Here is a 25,768-nt window from a genome sequence, read left to right as displayed (position 1 = left end):
GCTGGCCTGTAGGGACTGGTGGAGGAGATGGTGGGGCTCCCTGGCCTCTTAATCTCTTCTCCTGTAGGCCCTCTGCTCTAAGCCAGCCAGAACTTGTTATAACTTAGTTCTCTCGCACTCTTCATCCAAAGGGTTTAGTTACTGGAAGTATCAATGTGTCTTGCTCGTGTTCTTAGAAACTTATATGTAATTATACATAAAGTGATTTTTAAAAATAAAGTGAGTCATACCTTAAGGTTAGGAGAACTCTTTTTTTAAGCCCCCTCTATCTCCCTTTAAATAAGCCTTTGGTGAATGCTTGAAAAGGAAATGATTTTTTTTGTGTGAGGAAGACTGGCTCTGAGCTAACATCCATTGCCAATCCTCCTCTTTTTGCTAAGGAAGATTAGCTCTGAGCTAACATCTGTGCCCATCTTCCTCTATTTTGTATATGGGATGCCGCCACAGCATGGCTTGATGAGTGGTGTGTTTGTCTGCGCCTGGGATCCGAACCCTCGAACCCCGGGCCGCAGAAGCAGAGCACGTGAATTTAACCGCTACATCACCGGGCTGGCCCCAGGAAGTGATTTTTATGATGGGAAGAATCAAACCTTGATTGATGTGGCTTGTAAGTTTTGAGATTTTTGAATGTCAGGTTTTCTTAAAGTGGGCTTCAGGCCATATAGCATGGGTGGGATAGTGTTGCATATGAATAGATGCTGTACCATGGACCCAGGGGAGGTTCCAGCATACACTTCAGCTTTTAGGTACTAAGGCCCAATTGAACGCCACTGGCTTAATTAGTATATTGAATGTGATCGATATGATGAATTTCCTTCTCAAACTTCTGTCCGTTGCAAAACATATCCTTTATCTATCTTGGAGCAGGTAGAAGCATTCAGAACAATGTGGAAGACTTGAAGCAAGTGGAGAACTAACCAGGGGATTGTTGCTCATCTGATTTTCTGAACCCAAGATTTAAATCAGAAACTTTGCATTTGAATCCTGTTTTTTATATTTTCCTTTCGTATCATTTCCTTCCAGTATATGTTGTTTGTAATTTGAAGCATATTAAAGCTAATTGAATTTGGGCCTTAATAGTTTGGACTTCTTTAAAAGCAGATACTGTAAAGACTTAGGCTATCCGGGGGGCAAAAGGTTTGTTAACCTTATTGTATGAAATTGTAGGGACATTACTTCACCACTTTATGGTGAAGCCAAATACCCATGAAACTGCTTTAGAAACCCAGAGGAATCAAACTTTAGAGCTAGGAGGGTCCTTGAAGAAGATATAATACATGTTTTGTAGAGAGGGAAGTGAAATGTGTAAGCTCACACAGCTCTTGTTAGCAGTGGAGCCCAGTAGCACATTTCCAGAGTGTAATTTCTTATTCAGAGGCTCTTAGTCTGCACATTAGAGTTTACCAGACCCCAACTGACAACACTTGGCACTTTTGCATGTTTGTTATTACTAAAACAGCATTACTTTAAAAAATATTCAGTAGGGCCGGCCCCGTGGCTTAGTGGTTAAGTGCGCACGCTCCGGTGCTGGCGGCCCGGGTTCGGACCCCGGGCGCGCACCGACGCACTGCTTGTCCAGCCATGCTGAGGCCGCGTCCCACATACAGCAACTAGAAGGATGCGCAACTATGACATACAACTATCTACTGGGGCTTTGGGGGAAAATAATAAATAAATAAAATTAAAAAAAAAAAACAAAAAAAATAAATAGAAAAATAAAAAATATTCAGTAAATCAAGGTTTTCCTAATTCTAAATGGTATTTTCCCCAGATCATTATGAGTTGTTGAAATTTTCCCAGGTATAGAGGTAATTAGTAGACATAATTGATTAGAAAGGACTTTAGGTTGAGAACTGACAGAAAAATCCTAGGTCAGACATAGAAAATAGAAGGTTGATGTTAATAGATAGCAAAATTGGAACTGAGAGAAATATTCTCAGAATCCAGAGAACACTGAAATAACTGTTACTACTGAGAGGCAATTTACCAGTAAATAAGGAACCCCCTCCCCGCAGCTTGCCACATAAACACTGCCTTTCCCCACAGCTGTAAGATGTGGAAGTTAAAAGAATAGATTATTTTCTTTCAAACTCTCTTTCATTTTATTCTTGCTCGTTAGTGGAAAAATGATCTTGGATAGAAAAATCACATTAGAACTTCGATAAGTTGCTTTTTGAAATAGAGTTGTTTCCATGCCGCAGACATTTGGAGCAAAGTATGTTTATTGAAGTATATTTTTATAGAAAATATTACAGAACCTGTAATTGAAAACTTATGGCAGTATTTTGGGGAATGCTATGTTCTTGATGTTAACTTCTGGATTAGCTCTGACTCCCTTCTGCTGTTTTAGAGCCATTGGCTGCATGAATGTTTTCCAAGAGTCTTTTCAGATCTAAACTGTGTTTCATGGAGTGGAGTATTTGGTGCTTAAATAATGTATAAATCCAGTTGGACGGGAGCTGCCTGTCACTTTTATTAACTTTGACCTTTTCTCTCATTATAAAGATGGTTTGGTAAATATTTCATGGGCCCCTTATAGATCTTGACAGAGCTGTGTTCCTGGAAACTGGAAACGTATATATGATTAACAAATGTGGCTTAATCACTGTGAGTCAGCTTTCAAAGGCAGGTTTTGTTTTTTGGGAAGAGGAGTCTTTCCATCTACATGTGCTCTTAGAGGTGCAATGTATGTTGAGAGTGTCCAAGATGGTAGAGGTTTTAAAGAAACACTTTAAAAGACAGACAGCAGCTAGCATGCATTTCTGCTGTTTGGGGGTTTTTTTTGTTTGTTTGAGCAAATGATCAAAATGATGCCAGGTGGGCAGAATCACCCTGCCACTCTGCATGGTTAGCAGGACTCGTCCACTCAGAGTCAGCAGGGCTGGAATGGCTGAGCTTGCATGGACCTGAATAAGATACAAAGAAGAGAAGAGCCAAAAGGAGAGATGCTTCCTTGAGCCAGAAGGGGACCCCTGCCAAGCTGTCTTTCCCTTTAATTCCATAAAGCCCCATGCATATTGCACTCATTGCAAATTCTGGTGGGGAAGATCGAAACCCAAGTAGCTGACATTTTGAAACATTGTCTTTCAAACTTGTACTGTCCCTTGCTTCCATTGATTTCCCATTTAAGAAATCTGTAGGAGAAAAACAAATTTGAGCAAAATTCATTGGTCTAAGATGAGTTGTTAGAGCCAAATTATGCCCCTCTTCTCCACCCCGAACAGAGCTCCATTTTTATTATGAACGTGATATATCTTTGTCTTGTGTTGTGCAGCCATAAGGCTCCCACAGCAAATAGACCAAGTAAATCAAGAGCCTGTTAAAAAGCAATACGGATGCTCCAAACACAGACATCTCACTCTTGCTGGGTCACTGGATATCTTCATTTTTATAGCCACTTTCAAGAAGCAGATCATTTCAATTGGTTTTGTTTTCTTTCATTCTCTATTTCTGTGCAGCCCAATGGGTTTAGGTGAGGCCATTTATTTTTCAGAACATTATTACCCTTTGCATCCAGGTCCCAGCCCCTTTTATATGGTGGTCACCAGTTCATTACTGTGAGCTGTAAAGTAGCTGACTCTGCAAAGGAAATCTATGCCTTGGAAGAGCATTTTGAAGAGAAATTGATTCAGAGCTTCCGAATGAATTACTATTTGTATGTTCAGTTAATTCTAAATAAGTATTTGAAAGACGTTGCTTAATTTGAGAAGGGAAGAAGAAATATATTGGATGTTATAAATGGTCTCAATCCAAATTCTTAGGCTGGCATTTTCACATTTGAATGTTTTATTTACATCTGTTCAACATTGGGATACCTTTCAAGGATAATTTTATTATAGGGAGATTGGTGACAACTCTTATGATCTAAAATACAAAAGTATGGGATTAAAAAAGGAAGACAGGAGTCACTGTCTCATGTCAAATTGGATATAAGCTTCATTTGGCAGTGAGTGAGGATGATGAGTTGTAGTTTAAATCATAAGGTCCTGATGGTAGGAGTTGGAGGGGACTGACTGCACTGGGGCACAAGGGACCTTTCTGCAGTGATGGAATTTGCTGTATCGTGATTGGGGTGGCAGTTTCACAGGTAAATGCATTTATCAAAACTTGTCAGACTGTACACTGAAAATGTGTGCTTTTTAAGTAAATTATAACTCAATAAATGGGGATTTTTAAAAAGTCCCTTTTGGTTTAGAATTAGGCAGTATCATTACTCTTTTCCAATGGAGAAACTGAGGTCTAGGGAAGTAAAATGATCTGTCCTAAGTAACCTCGAAGCTCAGCAGTTTGTCCAGGAACAAAGCAAAGGATGCTGGCCCTGAGCCCATTTGAAGTATACTGCTTCCGTACTCGCATTGTGTTTTTCCAATTATATATGCATGGAGTGAAATTAATTCGCCACCCAGTTCTCTTCAGTGAGCCTATATCCATTTGTATACGTTGTAGTAAGACATATTTATGAGCTTATTCTTATGATTGATATTTGTATCTTAACCATTGAAAACAGTGGCCCAGTGGTTCTGAACACTGACACATGCTATGTTTGAATCTGCATGTGATAAGCCCTGTTGTGCTCCTGGTTTACTGCACTAGACTTTGAGTTATATAGTTTTTATTATAGGCAAGATATAACAGTAGCAAGAGTTCTCAGAAATAATTTGTCTTTAAGGAAACCCTCTGGATCTTCTTATAAAAAGTGGCATAGGCTTTTAAACCATTTACACAAAGCATATATGAATAGTAGTGAAAAATAAAGAACAAAGTAAAAATTACCCAAATTCTACTACTTAGAAATACACTGTTAACATTTTAGAGAACATCTTTTTAAGTGTCTTCTCTCTGTTTACAATGTAACCTGTTTGGGTTTTTTTAATTCAACAAAATGGTGTTGTCGAATTCTTTCCAAATTTTGACCAATTTCCCAGTTATTGTTGGGAATTTAGATTGTTTCCAGTTCTTCATCATTATGTAATGTGTGATGAACAACCTTATTCATGTTTCTTTTCATGTTTGATTATCTCCTTATGAATATATTCCTTGAAGCAAAATGATAGCAACTGTATTTAAAATTATGGTTGTGTGCTGCATAACGATGTTTCGGTCAACGACAGACCTCATATACAAGGGTGGTCCTATAAGATTAGTACCATAGAGCCTAGGTGTATAGTAGGCTATACCTTCTAGGTTTGTGTAAGTACACTCTGTGATGTTCGTACAACAACAAAATCACCTAACGACACATTTCTCAGAACGTATCCCCATCATTAAGAGACGAGCATGACTATTAAAATGTTCTAAAGGGGTACAAATGTATCAAGTATTGATAGTTTAACACCCCTTGTCCTGCTTTTAGCAAGTATTATCTTTCATTCTCTGTTTTGCTTTTCCCTACAGTTGCAGTACCATGCAGGTCTAGCATCTGGTCTTTTGAATCAACAGTCATTGAAACGTTCTGCTAACCAGATGGGAGTATCTGCTAAACGTAGACCAAAGGCTCAACCCACGACTCTTGTCTTACCACCTCAGTGAGTAATGGTTTGAAAAAGTACTTTTGTCCTGGGTGAACTCTTCTTTTTGGCAAATTTTAATGGAAAATTATTCTGGCGAAATTATTTTTCTTTTAAAAAGGTATCTATTAAGATTAAAAACCAAGCATATAGGTAACATATTTTGCATAGATCTTTATGAAATGGTTATAGTGCAGTTCATGGTTTACATATTTTGTGTGTGACTTTTCCACCTAGGAATTGAAGTTACCTCATAACTTAATCTTTATTTCCTGATCACGTTCCCATAGTTGGCAAAGCAGAGTACAGTTGTCCTTATTTTACAAATGAGAGAGCTGAGGAGCACATTTTGATAAGCTGCAGGCCACCTAGACAATCTGGTAGAGCTGGGATTAGAATCAGCACTACGCTCACCTGTTCTTTTTTAAATAGTACTATATGTGCTCTTCTTTTACCCAATAGGAGGGATAAGAGATACTGGAATGTTCATAAAGTGTACATCTTGATGATTGTTTCACGTATCTGTACCTTCGTGTAGCTCCACCCCGATCAAGCCAGGTGGCCACCACTTCCAGAATCCCAGAAGGATTTCTCCTCACGTTCCCAGTCTGTACGTGTGCCACTGCCCTCCCCAAGTTTAACACTATTCCAACTTCTTTGAACAATTGTTTTTACTTGTCCTTGAACATAAATGGAATCATATAACATGTAATCTTTTGTATCAACTTTTTTTCACTTAACATAATATCTGTTAGATTCATCCAGGTTGTTTGTTCTTTTTTGTTGCTATGTAGTATTCCTTTGACTATGCCACAATTAATTCATCCATTTACCTGTAGGTTATTTTGTACTGGAAGCCTGCGTAGATGAGGGCCAAGGCTCACTCAGCGACGTGGAGTCAGAAATGTGAACACACCAGTCTTTGCTGATAGCTTTTCTATCAGCACACACATTCCCCTGAGAGGGGCAGCACTCACTAAAGGCTTGACTTGGACTTTAAACACATTCCCTAGCCCAGCCTGCCCTCCTATTGCACCCTCTTTCCTTTACATCTTCAGTTACAAACTACATTTTTAAATTTCCAGTCCGGAGGAGCGTTTGCAGATGAGACTCCGTTGTTTGCCTTTACACAAGATCTCATTTGTTTTCTGTTTGTTTAGCAAATATTTATTGTGCATACTATCTGTCAGGCATTGTCCTAGACTCTGGGGATACAGTCACGAGCAAGCCAGACATGGTCCCATCTTCCTAAAGCTTTTTGTTTATTGGGGGAAAAAGACAAAAAAAGTATACCCTTAAACAAATGAATAAATTGATACAGTAATTTCTGGTTATGATTAGTGCTTTGGAAGGGAACACACAGAATGGTAAGGAGTGGGGGAAACTGCTTAAATGGGGTGTCATTTGTCAATGACAAATTAGTGTCATCAAAGGAGATGACATTAGGTGAGACTGGGAGAGTGAGGAGGAGAAAGGCCAGTGCAGAGCTGAGGAAGTCACAGGGAATGACTCTGGGGACCTTTTCTCTCACTGGTGGACATTCTTAGACCACCATTTCTGTGATTTTCAAGTTTTCTTCACAATTAACATTTGCTTCCAGGGTAGGATGAACATAATCAACCAGCCCCCAACAAGTGATTTTTTGTCTTCTGCATGCACAGGTGCCATATTTTTCAGAGACTACAGGGACAGCTTCTTTGAGTGATGCAAGACAGAGAGAATTTTCACTATTTGGCAGAAACCTTCTTAAGGAACATTACTCTATCTGTTGTTTCTCATGTGTTGATTTGGTGATTCTGCAAATCTCAACTTTCAGCTCTCGAAAGTCTAATGGGCCTTGTAACTTGTCATTTTCCCTGCATGGATTGTCGACTGAGGCAAGATGTTTGGCGAGAAGTGAAAGACTTTCTAATGGTCCCATGGGACTGGAGCCAAAAAGTGTTTGTTGCTGACTCTCTCTTGACAAAAGTCAGCTCTTACTCCATCTGTTCACCATTTGTTAGTTTGCATTGGCCTAAAACCTGTTTACAGGTGACATGCTATTATGAGGACACTTAGAAACTATTTTAAGCACCAAGGCCATCAACAGACTCTGTTCTCTTGCCAAAAAAAAAGAAGTGTTCACAACTGTCATTATAAATTTACAATAAATCACTCAAAATACTTAGTTTCAAAGAGAAAGTGGTTACTATGTCCTAAGAATACAACTTTGAAATGATTTCCTATACTTAGTAGCCTATTTCTGTGAAAATTGACTGCTGCCCTTTCACATCAGTGAGCTTTTTGGGCTCACATTATCCTGGAATCCTTTATGGAACTCCTGTCCAGTAGACAGGATCTGTATCTAAAGGACATCCAGTGTACTTTTATTGAGCACCTACTATGCACCACTTAACGTGTTAGATGTCAGGAATTGAAATACCAGTAAGACTTAGCTGCTGGTCTAGTTGAATTATAAAAAAATTTTAAATTAAAAAATAGGACACTAGTAATACATACATATTGTAGATTTTGAAAAAACCAAAGATAACCAAAAAGAAAAGAAAAAAATAACCTGTCACTCTGAGAAAGTTATTGTTAAGGTTTTGACGGATATTATTCTAGACATTTTTCTATGCATGTAATATATAATTTTTAAAAACAAAAAACAACCTCCACAAAGGATTGTATTGTAATATTGTTCTGTATCACATCCCAACATTTATTGAATGTAGTTGTTAGGTTTTATGGTAGTATAATTTGATTTATGGAATATTTAATTTTGCGTATTAATTAGCCATGTTATGGTTGTATTCTGTAGAACATTACCAATTATAAAATTTTTGTTATAAGCATAACATGACCATAAACTAATTTTATCATTTAAGGAAATCCCTTGAACTCCCTTGAAAAACAACACCCAAATCCTCCAAGGTTGCTACATTAGTTATCTATTGCTATATAATAAATTGCCCCCAAATTTAGTGGTTTAAAACAATAAACATAATCTCTCACATTTTCTGTGGATCAGGAATCTGGGAGTGGCTTGGCTGGGTGGTCTGGATCAGGGTCTCACATAAGATTGCAACTAGATATCAGCCAGGGCTGCAGTCATCTGAAGGTTTGGCCGGGGTTAGAAGGTCACTTCCAAGGTGGCTCACTCACATGGCGGGCAAGTGGGTGCTGGCTGTTGACAGGAGACCTCAGTTCTTCTCCACGTAGGCCTCTCCACAGGGTGCTTGAGTATCCTCATGGCATGGCATGTGACTTCTCCCAGAGCAAGTGATCTAAGAGAAGGAGAGCCAGGCGGAGGCTCTCCGTTTTATGACCTAGCCTCAGAAGACATGTGGCATCAGTTCCACCCCATTCTATTTGTTAGAAATGAGTCACTAAGTCTGACTGATGTTCGAGGGGAGGGGATGCAGCTCTCCCTTTTGAAGGAAGGAGTGTCAAAGAATTTGTGGACATATTTTAAAACCACCACAGTTGCCAGTGAGGAGAGACATTGCACAGAGGGAAGAGTGGCTGAGCCTGTAAGCCCCATTCCCTTATTTATTTAGCAAATATTTACTCAGGGCCTACAAATGATTGGTTCCATGTACTGTGCTGGGGATTTGGTAAGATATAATTTTGATATATATATAAAGCAGTCTTATAAGATATAAAGCAGTCTTTCAGGAAACTCTGAGTAGAAAAGAGGAAGAAACATGTAGCAGGGAATCATAGTAAAGTGTGCCAAGTCCTAATGACATGATCCCCAAGTACCCAAGGAGGCCATGGGCAGGGTGCTGAGAGAGATCCACTTAGGGAGGCCCAGCCAAACTTCACCGAATTCCTCCACTGCCAGCTGTGAGGGATGGAGGCTTTACTTTGTTAGGAGAGCTAGATGCTTTCTTGCATAGGCTTACAGGATTCTAAGGAAAGGTTTTATTTCTAAACAGTGGAGGAGGCCAGTGGAGGACGAGTGGCCGGGCTCCTCACACAACCTCCTCTGTAACTGTGCGTCTGTTAGTGCGGTGACAGGTGTGTTTCTGCATTGGCTTGTCAGCAGTTGGATGGCACTAAGGCTACGACAACAAAACCACTGGCTCTGCCTAAGTGTGCTGAGACCACAGGCATGGCAAGAATGCAGGAAGATTTATCAATGTGTTTGTTTTTAAAATGCAGTTGGCTGTAACAGTAGTAGTCTTTCAAGACTCAAATACCCCCTGAATTCTCCCTAGGATTAGTGATTTGTGGGATTAATGATTCATATCTTTCTCCCCTCCAAAGAAGCTTGTAAGAAGACAAAGATGTTGTTCATGATGAAAGATGTTTTATCACGGGTTAGCATTCAGAGGGCACTGATGAAGTGACCTCACGTCCATGCTGCCCGAAGGTTCATATTAAGTTACGTCTTTTGCAGAAGGGGCACTATCATTTCATAAAGAAGCTGTGTCCCCTGTTGCTGGGTAAACATTGTCGGGCTTTTGACCCTCGTGGGATTGAGATCAGCTTGGAAAGTGGCTATCTTATTTCATCTATGTAAGTTGTACATTGAAGTATCTATGTATTTAATATATGTCAGATGTAGCCATGTTTACTTGTGCTCTAGATAGCAGTCTCAACTTTACGATGTATTTTTTGATATACTTTTTGTTAACATGGGATATTGGTTTTAATCAATATGACCAAGCTGAATGGCTTGTGACTCCTGGTTTTCAGCAGCTCGGCCTGATGAAATGCCGGCTTTCAGTGGCGGCAGAGGTGAAAGACTCTTCTGTGTTCTTATTCTGTACACATGGATCTCATTTAAGTTTGAGGAAAAAAAAATAAGTTGTTTTAGAGAAAGGTTATTTTTTTAAATGTTACTCCTATCCCCTGGACATTGTGGGGATAGGCAGTTTCTTTTATATCACGTTATCTTCCGTGAAAAGATCCTGCCTGCTGAGTTGAGGGCACATTCCCTTTCATAGCCTACCTTCTCCTTAGTCACTGGGGATGCGCTGTCCATGCTCCCAGCCAAGAACGACCCTTCCACTTGTCCGCTATGTCCAATCCCCTCTCACCTACTCCGAGCCATTTCTCCATCCGTCTCCTTTTGCTCTCCTGCGCTATCAGTATTCCCCTTTCTCCGGGATCATTCCCAGTAGTATGCAAACATACTTACCACCAAAACCTTCTCCTGTAAGAACACCCGGCTAATACTCCCACTTCTCCTTCCAGCTCCCACCTCCCCTCTCTCCTCTTTACAGCAAAACTCCTTGAAAGAGTTGACTATACTTGCCTCTAATTTTTCGACCACCCCAGGCAACCACTGTTCTGATTTCTATTCCTGTTTCCTAGTTCTGCCTCTTTTAGAACTCCACATAAATGGAGTCGTGCAGAACGTAATATTTTCTTTCTGGTATCTTTTGCTCAACATGATGTTTTGGAGATTTGTTTATGCTACACATGTCAGTGGTTTGTTCCATTTTATCACTGAATAATAGTATTCCTTGATGTTCTTTGGAGCCTACCAGTGGCATTTCCTCAACATTTTGCATCTCTTTCAGTATTGTCTAATACCTTTGAGAGTGTAGGGAGTCTTCACTTCACACTCCTCTTCTTGGATGACCTACCTCAGCAGCAACAACAATACAAAAACAGCGTGCAGTGACAAGTGTTGCTGGGAAGAAATGCTACTAATTCAGGAGGAAACAGGGATAATGGCACGGCACACACACCTAGGAGTTCCAGTGTTTGAACAACAGATTGCCTTTGGTGCGGCCGCTAATTTGGCTCTGGGAGTTTAACTGAAAGAGGCTCATTTTCTGCCACTGCCTTGCACACTAATTCCCAAGAAGATCATCAACGTGAAATTACACATGGTGCTTATACAGATGATTGGATTCTTTCCAAGATGTGTGGTAAATGCTATTTCTATTCTTGAAAGGCAGAGGCTCATGTTGTCTTTTGCCTGATGTAAAACCAACAGGAATCACGGAGAGCAAAGCAGTGACACAAATCTGTCCTTGGCGATAGTGATGAAGGAGGGTGGGAGCTCATCGTGGTCATTGACATTTAAACCAAGCAAGGCAGATATTTGCCGGGATGAAGCTCACTAAACCCAGAGTCTCTTCCTGTAGCTTCCTGGCCATTACATCATTCTCTCTTCTGGTGCTGATTCTCAAGACCCTGTTTAGAAGTTTTTTTCCCTCAGCCACACAGATACGAAACTCCAGGTCTTTGTAGTTGCTATGCCGTTACAAAAGCCTTGATATAGATGTCATCTGAATAGTGACTGTGAGCGTGCTTACTTGCAGGGACCTAGTTTTCTTCTCGATTACTTGGGCTTTGTGTTGACTTCTGAGGATCTTGATATGTTGTTGAGGGCAGAATTTGGTTGTATGTTGATAAGTTTATATTAAATTCTTCAACTTAGGTGGTGATAGGAGCCTTGGACAAGAATATCTGGCATCCCTTTTTATTGGAGTTTAATTTGCCTCTGAGGAAAGTAACAGTAAATAAGCCGTGAATGAGGAGCAAACTGGGTTCATTGCCAGATGCTTTAGAAATGCAGAACATCACGTCCTGAATCCCTTTTCCAGGGTTGCTTATTACCCAGGCTAACTCACCCTGACTTTGGGCTGGTGAGGAGAGCAAGGGTGTCGCCTGTACCAAGTGCCCCCAAAATGAAACAGAGAACTTTGCAGCTCTAAGTTTCCTGAGTTTTGGAAAAAGTCATCAAAACTTGGGTGGAAATACACTAAGTCCTTCTTTCCCCAACTGGCAAGTATTAAGTAACAATATTCATTAAATACCACTGAGAGGCTATGTAATAAAGAAATAATCCTAGGCCTTGCTGGCTATAACTCTCTAGAAGAGTTGAAATTGCGAATATAATTAAAGATTAAAACATTGTTTGCATTCTAGAACATGGAGAAATCTTTCTCTCCATTGCGGGACCGTATTAATAAGGAAGAGATCAGTTTCCAATAACCAACACTACGGAAGCTCATTTATTAACATCAGTCATGTTTAAGCCGTCTGACTCAGTACTTCTTTTGTCTTTTTCCTACAAGGCTGGAGCTGTCTCCAGGAATGCTGAAGAATACCAGTCTTATCTCAAAAAATTTTTCCAAATCTACTCAGTGTCCTGAGTTTGGATAGGAATGTTCATAGAGCAAGGGTTACTGTATATGGATCTTCACTCTTGTAATTCACTGGATCCCTCTGTTTTGTCAACAAAATAATTTTCAATCTATTAGTTTCAGCCAGTTTTCTGTGCAGAGGTTAAAAGGTTGGTAGGAACTAGTGTACTTGGCTATTTTAAGGTTTTATCATTGTGCCTGGAAAAGGGGTGAGAACACTATGAAATGTTGTCATGCCGTCCTGACACAGTGACAGAAAGAAATCCTTTGTGGTCAGACATCTGGTATTCAGAGCTCCTTGAAGCCAGCCTGTGCTCTCAGCCTCAGAGTGGGAACAGGAAAGAGCCCAGGCCTTGCCCGATTGGACTGTAAAAATTTAAAAATTTAACTGCACAAGCACCATTTCATTTTCTTCCTCTGCTTTTTGGTTGCTATTCACATTCGTTTGTTTGCCATCTGCCTTGAAATAGAATCAGAAAGCATCTTGAGGCCAAGGGTAGAGAATAGTCTTCCTTATGGGTCCAGTCTCCACTGCTGCCGTGTTCTCCTTGCTCTTTAGAGTTTCTCATTTGAGGGCCAGAGAAGACACACTCAGTCATAGTTCTTGAATTGTCTGATTTTATATGTTTATGACCTCGTCTTCTTGGCAGGCAGAGAAGGAACATGTCTCTCTGTCTGTATCACTGACTGGGGAGGGAAATGTGGGTCAGTGACTGGGTAGAAAGACACCTTCCACTGGTAACCTGTGAGGCTTTGCTTTTGTGGCTCTTCCATGCCATTTGCCACAGTCGGCCTGTGTTTTGGTTAGACTGGAAACTCTTTGAGACCAGGGCTCTCTGTGTCTCCTTTCCGGCCTGGCCTTGGCTCAGGTGCTGGTGGCTGAATGAACGAGTCCTGAAGGTTTGTTCCCCGCCCATGCTGGCTGCACGCCCCCACCCCGGCCGATGAGGCTGAGAATGTGTTTTTACAACATGCGTTCATACTGCTCATGGCTCTTAGTAAATTAGAAGTGTAAGCATTGGGTATTTAAATGGCTGGGAACCAGGTACCATTTGGACAGACAGCAATGCCTACGGGTGAGGATTTGGAGTTGTGGGTCTGGCCCTGCTGAGTGAGGGTAGGTAGGATTGGATCTGGAGGCTTGGGCAGCAAGCAGGGCCTGAAAGTCAGGCAAAGGCCTTGCAGCGTGCTACTGCAGGGAGCAGCAGGCCCTGGGGGCTTGTGAGCAGGGGCTGATACGTGGAAAGTGGTATATTAGGAAGATTAATCAAGTAGCAGAATGCAGATAAAGAAGGTAGTCCTCTGTAGCTGTTTAAAAGATAATTGGTTCATGTTACTTATCTTTTATCCCCTCTCTTTGGGCAGGAGAAAAATCTCTGGGAGAAATAAATGAGGAATCCCTCATAAATATTAATGTAAAAATCTGTCTATGGAGAATAAATATAGGGACATTTTGTTTTAAATGCTCTATGTCGTTGTGCTTCATTAGCATATGTGTTGTAAAAGATCCTTTTCTCCCCTTGAGAGAACAGTATTTAGTTCAGCTAGTAGCCACACGCTGAAACCTGTGGCTTGTCAGGATTGTCATACTGTAGACAGACAGAACTGCTCTGCTCCCCTGCTTCAGCCAGAGGGCTTCCTTGCACTGACCCACACTCAGAAGTGCAGGAAGCCAGTAGGATCCTGTCCTGTTATCTAGACCCTGCATCTGGACCTTCCATCCCTGCTGCCTGGTCCCCCACTCTGTGTGTCTTTATACTTTTTGACTCTGTAAGCATTTACTAAGCACTTTCTATAGGCTAGGTGTATGCTTGATCAAGCTGGGAATCAAAAGGTGCAGAAGTACTACTCTATATAAAACCGACGAGAAAGATGATGAGTTCCATTTGAAGAGTATGTTTGAGGTGCTCATAAGCCTTGAGTGAAATGATATGATGACTTGATTTGCTTTAGAATACTCAGCCTCCCCCTTCTCAAAAGTGTTGAGGGGAGGGAGAGAGGATATGATAAAAATGGTTGCTAATTGTTGAAACTGGGTAATGAGAACATAATATGGTTGATGAGCTCATTATACTGTTTTATCTACTTTTGTGTATATTTGAAATTTTTCACAATAAAATATTTTTTAAAATATGGGTCTGGAGCTTGGATTGTTGTCGAAGAAATAGAGTTTTGGGGGAGGAAGTGAAGATGGCGGTGTAGGCAGACTCTGAACTCACCTCCTCCCGTGGACGCAGCCAATTTACAACTACTCGTGGAAAAATTACCCCTGAGACAGAACTGAAAACTGGATAAGAGGAACTCCTGCAGCAACGGACAATCCTAACTGAGGTGGAAGAGGCAGAGACTCCCTTCTGGAGAGGAAAAATGCCGCCTTCACAAGCCGCAGCACCTCACGGCCGCCCGGGAGCAGCTCACAGGTCCGCAGCCTCCCTGGAGGAGCGGGGCCCTGAGCCGGGAGCGCCCCCGCTGTGGGCATTTTGTGGACCCAGCACAATCGAGACGAGTGGCATAATATCTGACTTTGCCTGCTACTAAAACATTGGGGAGTACCCCCAGAAAAGCTGGTTCACGAAGAAATTAAAACTGGCTCTTAAAGGGCCCATGCGCAAACTCCCCCGTTTCAGAAAGCAACCTAAAATCACCAGAAAGAAAGGTGCATAGTGCTTTGGTGAAAAGAGACTCACCTAATAGGCCCTGAGTGCATCTCGGTGAGAGGTGAGACCTCTCCAGGGACTGGGACATTGGCGGTGGCCATTGTTGTGGCCTGGTGTGGGCGTGCTGACACAGACGCCATTGGAGTTCTCCCTGAGGCCTGCTAGCCGAGGGTCTGCCCCACCCGCTAGAGCACTGATTTAATCCAGCTCAGCCAGGGCAGGCAGCCCACCCTAGAGACTGGCCCCACCTGACAACAAGCCCTCAGGCAACTTGTGGGCCTGCATAGATTGGTGACTGGATTCTCTGCAGCCTGGCAACTGAGCCGACTTCAGTGGGGCAGGGCATGCACAAGGAGCAGGTGAAGAGTGTGGGGCGGTGGTGGAGTGTGTGGGGCTCCCGCCGTGGAAAGACTGGGTCCGCTTCGGGAGGTTGGGGCGCACACACGGGGCAGGACTGTGTTGACTGTGTGTGTGGACCTGTGGGCGGCAGGGCTTGTCAGCTACAGACTTGTGCTTCTCAAAGACCCACATAGGGGGTTTGCCCCACCTTCCAAAGCCTGAAACAATTGGGTGCTCCCATGCCTGAGGCCAGCCCCACCTAGCTGCAATCCTCAGAGAGCTGACAAGAGACCTAAAGGCTGGAGGCTTATAGCAATTGTAAGGCCCTGAGCCTAACAACCTGCCACGCTGGGGGCCTACTCACTTAAAAGAAATACTGCAACACAAATGTGGTATTAGAACTTGCAGCCAACTGTGCTGGGGCTCCCCACACCTGTTAAAGAGACTGAAGGGCCCACAACAACTACAAGCAGCTGAGCATTACAACAGCTGGCCAGGAGCATAACTCAGCCTCCCTGGGCGCCTACAGGGAGAGCAAACAGGCCACAACAGAAGGACACACGTAGCCCACATAGGGGTCACCCCTGGAACATTGAGAACCGAGGGAAGCACACGGCAGGCCTCCTAAGCCATCACTTACATAAGGTCACCTATCCAAGAGCAGGAGATGTAGCTGACCTACCTAATACGTAGACACAAGCACAGGGAAAGAGGCAAAACAGGGAGGCAAAGGAATACATTCCAAGTAAGGGAACAGGACAAAACCCCAGAAAAGGAACTAAGTGAAACAGAAATGAGCAACCTACCCAACAGAGAGTTCAAACAAAGAATGTTAAGGATGCTCACTGATCTGGGGAGAAGTATAGATGAACTCAGTGAGAATGTCAACAAAGAAATGGAAGATATAAAAAAGAACCAATCAGAAATGAAGAATACAATACTGGAAATGAAAAAGTCATTAGAGGGACTCAAAAGCAGAGTAGAGGATACAGAAGAACGGATCTGTGAGCTGGATGAAAGACTAGAAGAAATTACCCAAGCTGAACAGATAAAAGAGGAAAGAATCAAAAAGAGTGAGGACAGTCTAAGGGACCTCTGGGACAACATCAAGCACAATAACATCCGTGTTATAGGTGTCCCGGAAGGAGAAGAGTGAGACAAAGGGGCAGAGAATCTATTTCAAGAAATAATAGATGAAAACTTCCCTAACCTAAGGAAGGAAACAGACATCCAGGTACAGGAAGCACAGAGAGCCCCAAACAAGATAAACCCAAAGAGGCCCACACCAAGACACATCATAATCAAAATGTCCAGAATTAAAGAGAAATCCTAAAAGCTGCAAGAGAAAGTCAAGTTACATACAAAGGAAACTCCATAAGGCTATCAGCTGACTTCTCAGCAGAAACCTTACAGGCTAGAAGAGAATGGCATGATATATTTAAAGTGCTAAAAGGAAAAAACTTACAGCCAAGAATACTCTACCCAGCAAGGTTATCATTCAAAATGGAAGGAGAGATCAAAAATTTCCCAGACAAGCAAAAATTAAAGGAGTTTGTCACCAAGAAACCAGTGCTACAAGAAATGTTAAAGGGACTGATTTAAGGGGAAAAGAGAAGACCACAAATAGGAAAAATTATCTATTTCCATGATAAGAGGGTAATGGATACAAATGCACAAAAAAGAGGTTAGATATGATATCAAAAACATAAAAGGAGGGAGGAGGGGAGTTAAAGAGTAGAGCTTTCAGACAGAGGTCAAACTAAAGAGACCATCAATTCTGTATAGAAGAAGAAAGGAACAGAGAAGGACTACTAAAACACTGAGAAAAAAAAAGTTTAAAAATGGTAGTAAGTACATACTTATCAATAGCTACTTTAAACGTCAATGGACTAAATGCCCCAATTAAAAGGCATAGGGTGGCTGATTGGATTAAAAAACAAGACCCATATATATGCTGCATACAAGAGACACACTTCAGACCTAAAGACACTCACAAACTGAAAGTGAAGGGATGGAAAAAGATACTCCATGCAAATGGCAATGAAAAGAAAGCTGGGGTAGCAGTACTCATATCAGACAAAATAGACTTTAAAACAAAAACTGTAAAAAGAGACAAGGGCATTACGTAATGATCAAGGGAACAATCCAACAAGAGGATATAACACTTGTAAATGCCTACGCACCCAATGTACGTGCACCTAAATATATAAAGCAATTATTAACAGACATAAAAACAGAAATAGACAGTAACACAATAATAGTAGGGGACTTTAACACTCCACTTACACCAACGGATAGATCATCCAAACAGAAGATCAATAAGGCAACATTGGCCTTAAATGATACACTAGAACAGATGGACCCAGTAGATATATACAGAGCATTCCATCCAAAAACCGAAGAATACACATTCTTTTCAAATGCACATGGAACATTCTCCAGGATTGATCACATATTAGGCCACAAAACAAGTCTCCATAAATTTAAGATTGAAATAATACCGAGCATCTTTTCTGACCACAATGGTATGAAACTAGAAATCAACTATAGGAAGAAAATCAGAAAAGCCACAAATACGTGGAGATTAAACAAAATGCTACTGAACAACGACTGAGTCAAAGAAGAAAACAAAAAATACCTGGAGACAAATGAAAATGAAAATACGACATGCCAGAATTTATGGGATACAGCAAAAGCGGTTCTAAGAGGGAAGTTTATAGCAATATGGGCCTATCTCAACAAACAAGAAAAATCTCAAATAAACAATCTAACAATGCACCTAAAGGAACTGGAAAAAGAAGAACAAACAAAGCCCAAAATCAGTAGAAGAAGGGAAATAATAAAAATCAGAGCAGAAATAAATGACATAGAGACCAAAAAAACAACAGAAAAAATTAATGAAACCAAGAGCTGGTTCTTTGAAAAGATAAACAAAATTGACAAACCTTTAGCTAGACTCACCAAGAAAAAAAGAGAGAAGGCACAAATAAGTAAAATCAGAAATGAAAGAGGAGAAATTACAGCAGACACCTCAGAAATACAAAAGATTATAAGAGAATACTATGAAAAGCTATATGCCAACCAATTCGACAATCTGGAAGAAATGGATAAATTCTTAGAATCATACAACCTTCCAAAACTGGATCAAGAAGAAGTAGAGAATTTGAGTAGACCAATCACCAGTAAGGAGATCGAAACAGTAATGAAAAACCTCCCCCAAGGGCCGGCCCCATGGCTTAGTGGTTAAGTGCGCCCGCTCTGCTGCTGGCGGCCCGGGGTTCAGATCCCGGGCATGCACCGACGCACCACTTCTCCGGCCATGCTGAGGCCGCATCCCACATGCAGCAAGTAGAAGGATGTGCAGCTATGACATACAACTATCTACTCGGGCTTTGGGGGAAAAAATCAATCAATCAATAAAAATTATTAAAAAAAAAAAAAAAACCCTCCCCCAAAATAAAAGTTCAGGACCAGACGGCTTCCCTGGTGAATTCTACCAAACATTCAAAGAAAACTTAATACCTGTCCTTCTCAAACTCTTCCAAAAAATTGAGGAGCGGGGGAAGCTCCCTAACTCATTCTATGAAGCCGACATTACCCTGATACCAAAACCAGACAAGGACAACACAAAAAAAAGAAAATTACAGGCCAATATCACTGATGAACATCGATGCAAAAATCCTCAACAAAATACTAGCAAATCGCATACAACAATGCATTAAAAAGATTATACACCATGATCAAGTGGGATTTATTCCAGGTATGCAGGGATGGTTTAACATTTGCAAATCAATCAACGTGATACACCACATTAATAAAATGAAGAATAAAAATCACATGATCATCTCAGTAGATGCAGAAAAAGCATTTGACAAGATACAGCATCCATTTATGATAAAAACTCTGAATAAAATGGGTATAGAAGGAAAGTACCTCAACATAATAAAGACCATATATGAGAAACCCACAGCTAAGATCATCCTCAATGGTGAAAAACTGAAAGCTATCCCTCTAAGAACAGGAACCAGACAAGGATGCCCACTGTCACCACTCCTATTTAACATAGTACTGGAAGTCCTAGCCAGAGCAATCAGGCAAGAGAAAGAAATAAAAGGGATCCAAATTGGAAAGGAAGAAGTGAAACTGTCACTATTTGCAGATGACATGATTTTATATATAGAAAACCCTAAAGAATCCACCAGAAAACTTTCAGAAGTAATAAACGAATATGGTAAAGTTGCAGGATACAAAATCAACATACAAAAATCAGTTGCATTTCTATACACTAACAACGAAGTAGCAGAAAGAGAAATTAAGAATACCATCCCATTTACAATGGCAACAAAAAGAATAAAATACCTAGGAATAAACTTAACCAAAGAGGTGAAAGAGCTGTACATGGAAAACTAGAAAACATTGCTGAAAGAAATTGAAGACGACACAAAGAAATGTAAAGATATTCCGTGCTCTTGGATTGGAAGAATTAACATAGTTAAGATGTCCATACTTCCTAAAGCCATCTATAGATTCAATGCAATCCCTATCAAAGTTCCAGCAACATTTTTCACAGAAATAGAACAAAGAATCCTAAAATTTATATGGAACAACAAAAGACTGCGAATAGCTAAAGGAATCCTGAGAAAAAAGAACAAAGCTGGAGGTATCACACTCCCTGATTTCAAAATATACTACAAAGCTCTAGTAACCAAAACAGCATGGTACTGGCACAAAAACAGACACACAGATCAACGGAATAGAATCAAAAGCCCAGAAATAAACCCACACATCTATGGACAGCTAATCTTTGACAAAGGAGCCAAGAACGTACAATGGAGAAAAGAAAGTCTCTTCAACAAATGGCCTTAGGAAAACCGGATAGCCACATGCAAAAAAATGAAAGTTGACCCTTACCTTACACCATACACAAAAATTAACTCCAAATGGATTAAAGACTTCAATGTAAGACCTGAAACTGTGAAACTTCTAGAAGAAAACATAGGCAGTACGCTCTTCGACATCGGTCTTAGCAACATATTTTCAAGTACCATGTCTGACCGGGCAAGAGAAACAATAGAAAAAATAAACAAATGGGACTACATCAAACTAAAAAGCTTCTGCACAGCAAAGGAAACCATCATCAAAACGAAAAGACAACCTAACAATTGGGAGAAGATATTTGCAAACCATACATCTGATAAGGGGTTAATCTCCAAAATATATAAAGAACTCATGCATCTCAACAACAAAAAAACTACCAACCTAATTAAAAAATGGGCAAAAGACCTGAACAGACATTTCTCCAAAGAAGATATACAGATGGCCAACAGACACATGAAAAGATGTTCAAAATCATTAACTATCAGGGAAATGCAAATCAAAACTACAATGAGATATCACCTCACGCCGGTCAGAATGGCTATAATTAACAAGACAGGAAACAACATGTGTTGGAGAGGATGTGGAGAGAAGGGAACTCTCATACACTGCTGGTGGGAGTGCAAACTGGTGCAGCCACTATGGAAAACAGTATGGAGATTCCTCAAAAACTCAAGGATAGAACTACCATATGATCCAGCTATTCCACTGCTGGGTATTTATCCAAAGAACTGGAAAACACCAATGCGTAAAGATACATGCACCCCTGTGTTTATTGCAACGTTATTCACAATAGCCAAGACTTGGAAGCAACCTAAGTGCCCAACAAGGGACGAATGGATAAAGATGTGGTATATATACACAATGGAATACTACTCAGCCATAAGAGACGATGAAATCCAGCCATTTGTGACAACATGAATGGACATTGAGGGTATAATGCAAAGTGAAATAAGTCAGAGGGAGAAGGTCAAATACCGTATGATTTCCTTCATTAAGTAGTAGATAATAACAACAATAAACAAACACATAGAGACAGATTGGATTGGTGGTTACCAGAGGGGAAGGGGGGAGGGAGGAGAGGGAAAGGGATAATTCGGTACATGTGTGTGGTGATGGGTTGTAATTAGTATTTGGGTGGTGAACATGATGTAATCTATGCAGAAATAGAAGTATAATGATGTACACCTGAAATTTATATAATGTTATAAACCAATGTTACTGCAATAAACAAAAAATTAAAAAAAAAAAAAAGAAATAGAGTTTTGGGAATCGGCAGTGTAGGGATGGTCGGAGAAGTCTCGGGAGTGGACAGAATCTGCCAGGGGTCATGGAGGGAGCCCAGGGGAGGGCAAGGAGAGGAGGGGTGGTGAGGGAGCCAGGCCGCCCTGCCCGCCCGTCAGGTGGCACTTCAGTCCTTTACTGTCTGGTTCAAGCCCTGGCCTCACTCTCAGCTGCTCTGTCCTGTATTTGTCTCAGACCCATTATGACATAGACTAAAATTTAAGACTCAATGTCTTTCGTAGATACTGAATCAAAGAGCAGTTGCATAAAGTAGAAAACTATAATAAAGAACCTGGCCATTAGGCACTAAGTCGAATGTGGCAGCCTGCAGAATCAGTTTAAAAATTATATTTCATTGCATCCTCTAATTGCATTTCTCCTTTACAAGGTGATTTTATACAGGAAGACAGCTGTCTAGTGTGGTTATTACATCACTCTGGCCATTACTGGGCAAAGGAAGAAAAGAAATTGGTGGTTGGATAGCACAGCTCATCAGATAGAAGCTGGATCTTTTTCTTAATCCCTTTTTGCATAACAAAGAGCTCAGAATTGTTAATATTTCACACTATGCCATTCCCAAGCAATGCTGGTTATAAGTGAAACTTTTTTTTTTTTTTTATCTTTCTGTTCTTTATTGGAATGAAAAGTAATTTTGGTGGTCTCTTGGTGTGTATCTCTCTTTCTTTCTTTCTCTGCCTTGTAGGCTGTTAGTAACCCATAGATTTTGGCTCAGAAAGTCCCTATTTAGGGTCATAAGTGATCAAGAAGCAGTGAGCCAGTTTCTCTGTTCACTTATGCTGAAAACTATTCCGTAATAGTTTTCAATAGGTGCAGTGAACTCGGTAACATGAGGCCAGACTTGAGTAGGAAATGGCTTTGTCTCTTAGCTTGAATCTTTTAGGGCAGGGTGGGTTTTGATCTGGTGGACCGGTCACTCGAATAGTCCTCATTCATGGTAGATACACAGGAACTTTTAATAATAACACATGAAAAACCTGTTCTCAGGGCAGATTATACTTATTTCTAGCTTCCTGAGACTTTAGGTAAATCATCTCTCCAGTTTTGCTTAGTGCAGAAAGAACCGGTCATTGTCTTTCTGTTTGGAGGCAGTTTCTAGACCTAGATTGAGCTCTGAGCTCAGGGCTGCTGGTCCTTAGGATGAGCAATCAAGGCCACTCCTCACTCTGGGAACTTCTGACAGCTGGGTAGTAGTGGACTAGAATGGGCTCCCAAAGGAAGGGACGAGCCAGCTGGAGGTAGAGGCTCAGCTCTTCTCTGGAGATGAGGGAGCCTTTAGAGCAGTGATTCCCAGCCCTGGCTGCACATTAGAATCATATGGGGAGCCCTCTGGAGGAGAGGCCCAGTCATCTATATTTATAAACAGCTCCCAGGATGATTCCTGTTTGCATCTGAGATTCAGAACCACTGCTCCAGGAGGGGTGCAAGGAAGACTCCAGGGGTGGCGGTATCTGGGAAACAATTGTCAGGACATCTATGAGATGAAGGGAATGATTGTTTTGGGGGGAAGCTTGGCAGAGCTTATTTGCTCAAGGGCACAGATGGGAACCTGCTGGAATTTAAAACTCAGAAGAAGGTGTATCCTAACTTGGTTGCTTCCTCATCAGCTCCACAGTGTATCCAGGTTGTCAATACCAGTCATTTCCCTGACCAGTTTTAGCTTGTGACCCTTGGGTCCACCGAAAAAGATGGTCTGGTGATATTTTACTTTTTTCCTTTGAATGTAGTTTTATTTTATATTAGTGGTTTGGGCCTTTTAATTAAATTAGTTTCTATTACTAAGCATCTTGCATTGTCATTATGGACACTTTTAAATGTATTTAAATCAGAAGTACACAATGTAGTTCATTGCAGATCTGATGTGTAGTCTTTTTTACTTTACAGCTTTATTTCTTAACAGCTTTATTGCACATGTTTAAAATGTATAAATTTTGACATACGTATATACCTGTGAAACCATCACCTTACCCACCATAATCGAGATAATGAATGTATTTGTCACCCCAAAAGTTTCCTCACGCCTGTTGGTAATCCTGCTCACTCCGTACCTCCATCCACAGGTAACCACTGAGCTGCTTTTTTTCACTATAGATTAGTTGGCATTTTCTGTAAGTTTATATGAATGGAATCATACAGTATATACTCTTTTTTAATGTGGCTTTTTTACTCAGCATAATTGTTTTGAGATTCATCTTTATTGTTGTATGTATCAATAGATCATTTATTTTTATTGCTGTATAATATTCCATTGAACGACTATACCACATTTTGTTTATCCATTCATCTATTGCCAGACATTTGAGTTGTTTCCAGTTTTCGACTATTGCAAATAAAGTCAGAATAAACATTAGTGTATAAGTCTTTGTATGGATGTATACTTTCATTTTTCTTGGGTAAACACTTAGGAGTACCGTATAATATCTGGGTCATATGGTAGGTATATGTTTAACTTTTTAAGAAATTGCCAAACTGTTTTCCAAAGTGATTGTATCATTTTACATTCCTACTGGCATATGAGAGTTCCAGTTGCTCCACGTCCTCGCCAACACTTGGTATGGTCAGTCTTTCTATTAGACGTTCTAATAGGTATGTAGTGGTATCTTATGGTTTGAACATGCATTTCCTTAATGACTGGTGACGTTGAGCATCTTTTCACGTGCATATTTACCATCTGTATATCTTCTTTGGTAAAGTGTAGAAAAAAGGTTGAGGCCTTCTGTATGAGAAGTTGCTTTTGAGAAATGTAGGTTTTCTTTCCTTTAATGGCTTTGAAAACCCCTTAATGTAGATCCTATCCTAGATAAATTGTCTATTGATTGACTGGTGAGTGTCTGTCAAGGACCTGTGCTCGTCGTTCCACCAGTTGCTGTGGGGATTCAGGGGAAACAGTAGTCAGGGACTGGAGCACCTGGCATCCAAACGCTCCACGTGTGCTTGAGTGTTTCACGTGTTTCTTCACCTTTTCCATTTCTACCTGTTCCTGTGTCATAGCTCTGGGTCTGGCGTTGGTTGATGCTGGGGACAGGCTTTTTATTTAGTTCGTCCTGATGTTTCTGGTAGAGGGACTTGTCTTTGAACCAGCAGAGTCTAGACTCTTGCTATTCTTTATCTGTAATTGGTATTTATTTGCAGTTTGCTCTGCTTTTCGTTTGTTTTAAAAATTATTCAAATAAAATCTGATGTCCATAATGCTAGGTGCTGGATATTCAGTGATGAATAAACCTTCCTTTAAGGAATTTAGAGTGTCCTGAGGAGGCAAGTAAAGAGGCCCTTAGGATCCAAAAGAAGGATGTGTAATCGACCCTAGGGAACCAGGAAAGGCTCCCTGGAGGATGTGGACTTGCAAAAGTTGAAATTCCCTATGAATGGACTTAAATACAATGTTGGTGTCTTGTATTAGAACAGCCTAAGACGGGCCCACTCCCTATTACCCGCTAAAAGGAGGGAAAAGGAAGGAGCAGAGGCAAGAAGCTGCGAAGACTCTGAGAAGTGGGAGCTGCTGAATAAGACCACCCCCATCCCACCTCTCACTCTTCCACCTAGCTCTTCTCCAGAGCCACTTCCAGAAGGAGTGAAGAGATGCTTATCCTCTCAGCTCTCGAGGAGACCTGCTGGGGCCCAGGGCAGCGGCTTATCCCGTTGTGTCCTATAGGTATCATGTTGTGTGGGTTCCGTGATGTGAAAAAGATGGGAAACTGCTGTGAAAGTGGGCCCCAGATCCAGCGCTCTTTCTCTGGCTCTCTTTCTGAGGTGGGCACCCTCACACACAGTTGTTCTCCCTTCCCCCTCTCATCTTTATCCATAGAAACCTTGTTTTTTACTGTTTAGTGACCACAGTGACAGACTTTACCAGACTTGAGTCTCAGCTCAAACTTGCAGAAGACCCTAGTCTCTAACCTCGGTGGATGCGTCATAATAGGACGGGACAGCCTTTGGCATCCCCTGTGTGCCCTGCCCACAGATAGATTCCATTGTGCATTGTTGAACTGAACCTACT

The 25,768-nt window shown here is 41.1% G+C and overlaps 1 protein-coding gene across 2 annotated transcripts in view; it reads left to right on the top strand.

Moving 5' to 3' along the window:
• The window catches only part of MED27 (mediator complex subunit 27), a 205,366-nt gene that overhangs the window by 64,115 nt on the left and 115,483 nt on the right, over window positions 1-25,768 (top strand). For both annotated transcript variants that reach the window (XM_058524347.1, XM_058524346.1), the window contains exon 3: window positions 5,395-5,525. In XM_058524347.1, coding sequence (XP_058380330.1) covers window positions 5,395-5,525 — 131 coding nt within the window. The remainder of the gene's footprint in view (window positions 1-5,394; window positions 5,526-25,768) is intronic.

Source organism: Diceros bicornis, chromosome 28 (genome assembly GCF_020826845.1).
Source record: "Diceros bicornis minor isolate mBicDic1 chromosome 28, mDicBic1.mat.cur, whole genome shotgun sequence".
NCBI lineage: Eukaryota > Metazoa > Chordata > Mammalia > Perissodactyla > Rhinocerotidae > Diceros > Diceros bicornis.
The sequence above is the reverse complement of the archived record's forward strand: the minus strand, read 5'-3'. Positions and strand labels throughout refer to the sequence as shown.